Source organism: Coregonus lavaretus (assembly GCF_964263955.1).
Source record: "Coregonus lavaretus genome assembly, chromosome: 6".
Lineage (NCBI taxonomy): Eukaryota > Metazoa > Chordata > Actinopteri > Salmoniformes > Salmonidae > Coregonus > Coregonus lavaretus.
The window spans coordinates 9,380,372-9,386,371 of NC_139993.1; the positions used below are offsets into that span (position 1 = coordinate 9,380,372).

The 6,000-nt window shown below is 43.7% G+C and overlaps 1 protein-coding gene across 1 annotated transcript in view; it reads left to right on the top strand.

The window, feature by feature from the left end:
* Positions 1 to 5,436, top strand: part of LOC311131121 (striatin-like) — a 62,256-nt gene extending 56,820 nt beyond the window's left edge. The window contains exons 11-18 of the mRNA XM_084163936.1: positions 146 to 321; positions 964 to 1,011; positions 1,273 to 1,394; positions 1,761 to 1,928; positions 3,132 to 3,272; positions 3,710 to 3,811; positions 3,978 to 4,064; positions 4,362 to 5,436. Of these exons, the coding sequence (XP_084020062.1) occupies positions 146 to 321; positions 964 to 1,011; positions 1,273 to 1,394; positions 1,761 to 1,928; positions 3,132 to 3,272; positions 3,710 to 3,811; positions 3,978 to 4,064; positions 4,362 to 4,531 (1,014 nt within the window). The 3' untranslated portion in view covers positions 4,532 to 5,436. The remainder of the gene's footprint in view (positions 1 to 145; positions 322 to 963; positions 1,012 to 1,272; positions 1,395 to 1,760; positions 1,929 to 3,131; positions 3,273 to 3,709; positions 3,812 to 3,977; positions 4,065 to 4,361) is intronic.
* Positions 5,437 to 6,000: the final 564 nt, after the last annotated feature.

The window sequence follows — 6,000 nt, forward strand, 5'->3', positions numbered from 1 at the left end:
ATCTGTGTGCATAACTTGCATTTTGTTGCAATGTATGGACGCATGACTGTAAGTCGCTTTGGATAAAAGCGTCTGCTAAATGGCTTATTTTTTTAAAATAAATAAATCTCCAATTGACATCAATACTCTTTGCCATTTTACTTAGGTGACCAACAGCCAGGATGCGCTGCGGAAGACGTGGAACCCCAAGTTCACACTGCGTAGCCACTTTGACTCCATCCGGGGCCTGGCCTTCCACCCCGTGGAGCCCGTCCTGGTCACTGCCTCCGAGGACCACACCCTCAAACTGTGGAACCTCCAGAAGACCGCCCCCGCCAAGAAGTAAGAGCTCGCATAGGCCTACCCTGCTGTCAGTCAAACACCTGGGTCGTATTTACTAGACCCCAAACAATGTAAATGTTTGCCTTAATTTAACCAGGGAAGTAATTGAGATCACATTCTCTTTTACAATAACAACCTGACAAAGTTAAGAGCGATACATAGTATTAAAGAAACTCTCGGTTTGCACTAATGAATACGACCCTGCTGTCAATCAAAGACAATGATACTTTTAAGAAGGTACCTAAGTAGTGAAAGTGGCTAACTTGGTCAGATTTACATTTACATTTAGTCATTTAGCAGACGCTCTTATCCAGAGCGACTTACATGAGCAATTAGGGTTAAGTGCCTTGCTCAAGGGCACATCGACAGATTTTTCACCTAGTCGGCTTGGGGATTAGAACCAGCGACCTTTCGGTTACTGGCACAACGCTCTTAACCACTAAGCTACCTGCCGCCCCATTCAATGGGGTAAGAGTCATGTGGAATTGTTAAGAGCGCTATTGTGAAAAGACAATCGATAGTTAAAGCGTGCCTCTTTCTTATACGTTTCTGATGGCTGTAATGGGCCATTTTGTTGTAGTTGGTGTATGCTTGTTGAATATGTACATCGAAGGTAGTTACGTTCCCTGTCTGTCTTCCTAGATGTGCTGCCCTAGATGTGGAACCCATCTATACATTCAGGGCCCATCGGTGAGTAACCTTCCTTATCCACTATAACCCAACCTTTTTATAAATGGACAACTGGACTGATACTCTTGTATACATGAATAATTTGTTCTATCGAATGTATTTCATACAAACCATTAAATGTACATATTCACATACTTTGTATCTTTGCATAAGTAAAACACTGCTAAAGTGCAATGGAAAAAATTTAATAACGTGTTCTTGTGTTTTGTCTTCCCAAAACAAGTTGAAGTTAATGAGATTGCATGTTTCTGTCTTCTGTAGGGGTGCGGTGTTGTGTGTGACCATGAGCTCTACAGGGGAGCAGTGCTTCAGTGGGGGGGTGGATGGAACCATTCAGAGCTGGAACACCCCCAACCCTAATATCGACCCCTATGACTCATATGGTACGCCCCCAGATGCCTTAGCTACACCACTGATTATTAGTACATCGCTCTTCTTTCTCTTTTTTCATATCCTCTTCATCTCTTTACTCTTTCTTTCCCCCTCTACCTCTATTTTCCCTTTCACTACATCTCTCTTCCAACTTTCCATCTGACACTCCTTTCATCCTCCTCTTTCACTCTATTCTCCTCTCTTTATCCAACTCTTTTTTTCCCTGTCTCCACATGATCTTTCATTCTTTATCATTCCCTCTCTCCTTTTCCCCTCCCTCCTTTTAACTCTCCCCACCTCTTAATTCTCCACCTCTCCTTCCTCATAACTCTCCTTCCCTCTCCCTTCTAACTCTCCCTCTCTCTTTCCTGCCGTAGAGCCCTCGGTGCTGCGGGGGGCGATGCTGGGTCACACTGACTCAGTGTGGGGTGTGGTCTACAGCTCGGCCCACCAGCGCCTGCTCTCTTGCTCCGGGGACGGCACTGTGCGCCTGTGGAACGCTGCCAACACCTCCCCCGCACTCGCCATCTTCAACGAGAAAGGAGGTGAGATGCTGAACGCAGATCAGATCAATGAAATGATCCCCCAATAGACTTACATTGGCTGTTCCACACAAACACTGCACTAGCATCAGTTCATAAAACAGATGCCTCGCACATTTTCACTTAATGTTCCACAACACCTAATTGACCCGCTTACACTGACTGTCCCACATAACCACTGCTCTAGGATCAGCTCATAAAATATATTTGTAATTTACGCTATACAATGACCTAGAATCCGCTCCATAAAGAGTTACTCCTGGGTTTCCCAAACTAGGGGTCGCGACCCCATGTAGGGTCACCTGATTTAAAAATGGGGTCTCGAGAGAAAATGTACGCTTGGTTCATAGAACCGGGGTTACGTTAGTAACCACCGGTAGCAGCTAGATGCGGTTGTAAGAAACAGAGGGGTTTCTGTTTTCTTCCTACAAATGTGTCTATCTTTTGAATGGTTTATGCTACAAAATATTATGACCCCATCACTGAAAGATAAGACTTTCAGGAACACGTACGTACTAAATCAGACTGGGGGGAAAAGAACATCAATGATGATGTTAAGAGCGTCTGCTAAATGACTAAAATGTAAATGTAAATTTTATTTTCTACACAGAAGATCATACAACATTATTGCCTGATGGTCTTCTGAACTTCCCAATACCTTTCTGATGCATTTCAGTCACTTCAACCATACGGTCTTCAGATTGAAATACTGTCATAAATACTATCAGACTGATTTGTAATAGACTGTCATAGTCCCAATTTTTTTAAAGTAAACATTTGCTGTTGATTACATAACTTTTTTTACATGGTGGGGTTGCAAAACATTTTTGATATCAAAATGGGGTTGCGTACCAAAAAAGTTTGGGAACCCCCTGAGTTACTCAATTCAGAACACTACCTGCCCCAAAAAGAGGTCTGACCTAGGACCAGCCAGGTCCCCACAGCCAAACCCTAACCTCTCCACCTCTACCTCTGTCTGATTCAGAGCTAAAACTGATCTAGAATTAGCTCCATAAAGTGTTACTCAATTCAGGACACTATCAGCCCCACAAAAAAGGTTTGACCTAGGACCAGGTCACCACCATAGAAATAGATCTATAGAATGGCATTCTAATTCTATCGTCACCACACGCAAATCCTGCCCCCTTCAACAGAACCACTGCTCTAGGATTTGTTCATAACCTTTCCAACTCTTGTCGGTTTCAGAGCTGGGCATCCCCACGTCAGTGGACCTGGTGTGCAGTGAGCCGGCCCACATGGTGACGTCGTTCAGCACGGGGGAGATCGGACTCTTCAACATGGAGACGCGGCAGCTGATTCTCAAGCTGGACCAGACCGGAGAGCCCGGTAAGCTCCGCTGCCATTTCTACACAGTGACTGTATAGATTTGTAACTCAAAAGAGAGAAATTGAGTGCACTGTGCGCTCACTGCCTATTTTCTTGCTCTCTCCCTGTCAACTCCCTTTACTCCTCTTGTCACAACACAAATGTTTATGTTTGTGCATTAAAAGTCATACTCTTATTTTGTTGGTGTACTCGCTTCAGAAAGTTTCCCTGGCATATTTCTTAGTTATATTAGCAACAGGGTATAACCCTAGTACCCACCAATTATATTATAGCTCTGTGGCTCTCCCTTCCAACTCCCTACTTTTGAATAATTTTGGCTCGAGTTATAACTCACATGTATCCTGTTGTTCTGACAAATGACTAAATGTAAATGAGAAAGGCTAGTAGCAATGTTCAATTGAGTTTCATGTCTTTTCACGTCCACCCCGCACACACAGAAGCCCCGTGTAAGATCAACAAGGTGCTGAGTCACCCCACTCTGCCCATAACCATCACGGCCCAGGAGGACCGACACATCCAGTTCTTCGACAACAACACGGGTGAGATAGACAGCGTCCAGTTTGAACTGACATTCCAGCTGGAATTAAAATAAAATGTATACATAGTAAGACAAACACATTTTGTCACAGTAAAAAGTGTACTTATAACAGTTGGCTATAACATTGAGAACAGTGATTTTGTACTCATCCTGCGTTCCTATTACAGGGAAATGTATTCACTCCATGGTGGCCCACCTGGACGCAGTCACCTGTTTAGCTGTGGATCCCAACGGCTTGTACCTGATGTCTGGCAGTAAGTATTTATCTGGTAACAGAGAAGTACTAGTGTTTATGGTGGTTAGCGTTTCATGTAGTTACAGAAATATTGTTCCTTGCAAAACTGGAGATACAAACTGGCAGTGTGGCAAATATGATATCTGAGCACAGAAACGGAAGCCCCCTTGGATCTTTCTTGTGGTAACTTTCACTAAACAGGCAGTTTTAGAATTGTAACATCTCCCTCTATTTCTCTCTTTCTCTCGGTCTCCCTCTCTCACTCTACCTCCCTATTTCTTTATATTTTTGTTCTTACCCTCCTTTGCCCTATTAGGCCACGACTGCTCCATCCGCCTGTGGAACATGGAGAGCAAGACGTGCATCCAGGAGTTCACAGCGCACCGCAAGAAGTCGGACGAGGCCATCCACGACGTGGCGTTCCATCCCACCAAGTGCTACATCGGCAGCGCCGGGGCCGACGCGCTTGCCAAGGTCTTCGTATGACCGCAAATTCCAATAGCTAACAGCTGCGTCCGGCTCGAAGGACCATGAAAAAGGGGACGAGGTGTGGTGTAACTGAAGGGAGGGATGGGAGTTAGAGCCCAACTCAAAGGCAGGAAATGTAGTGAGGTGGATGGGTTACTAGCCACTGGTGTCTGGGTCTCGACCAGTGGCAGTCGAGAGGGATGGTTAGACACCTGATGGTTTGAAGGCTGAAAGGGGTGAACGTGAGAGTTGGCGAGAAAGAGGGCTACTGTCTTTCCACTGTATACTTCCTGTCCTACAGACACACTCCCCAGCTAACCCGGGCAGGCCTGGGTGCTACATCCAAACCAGGAGACCAGTGGTTAAACATCACAAAGACCAGGCGCATATCCAGGAAATTCTCAAGACCTGTACTCTCATTTAGAAACATTGAATTTGTGTCCTAACAGAAACACAAGACTCGTATTCTGCACCCCAACCCCTGGCCACCCCTAAGACTGCCTGTGTCTTCAATGTCGTCGTTTTTCAAAGATTTCATGGAAATGTGCCTTTTTCGTCAATCGTCTTGCAAACAACGTTATTTTACAGTTTGTGTGCAACGTAGGAGTGGGCAGGGCGTTCAACAACAAGTAATCATTTATTGTCCAACATAGTACTGGACATTGTCTATTCCATTTGATCCATAAAACTAAGTTTAAAAATAATTATATTTTCATTCTATGTACACAGCATATGTATGGCCAGTGGTCAATAGTCACAGTACTGTTTCAGTTATTGAACGTGGGAGTTGGGAGCCACAATGCCCTCAAATCCACTGAAATATACAGTAGCGTGCAGAACTGGAGTCCCCCTGAATAAGAAAAATGGTAAAGTAACCTGAAAGTCAGTTTGAAGTTGAAGTAAAGGCCATGAGGCTGCATTTCCTTGATGTGTGATTTATTATAGCCTTTTTTTATATGTCTGTGGTTTTGTATTTAATCACAACAAATTCGAAATGACTCCATTAGTTCATCTCTAAAACAAGTAAAATTGTAGCTTTTTAAGTAGTGCCTATTGTCCACACACTTGTTTTGCACCCTCTTGAAAAGCTAAACCCATGAAAATAATGTAATTGTGTAATGAAACTTTGCTAACAAAATTCCTACATATTAGCCCATATGAATCTGTCACCTATGTGAGTAAGCCATCCTTGTATTCCAGCTTGCTTTGCTTCACTGTTGAATCAGTGTTCAAATACAAATTGTCTGTACACAGCCAAAACACTGACTTACCCAGGCCACATCCATTCTTAAACTTAATTTAGTTTCCAATTAAATTGTAAATGCTTTTATGCTTCAGCTTCAGTTCTCCTAGGTACAAGGAGTGCCTCTTTGGTGTTTGGATGTTCCATTCTTTACATAAATAGGACCGCAACTCCTACTACATTGTAATATACAGTACCAACATAAGTAGAAGCGTTAACTCTTAACAAGATCTGTCCTGTGACA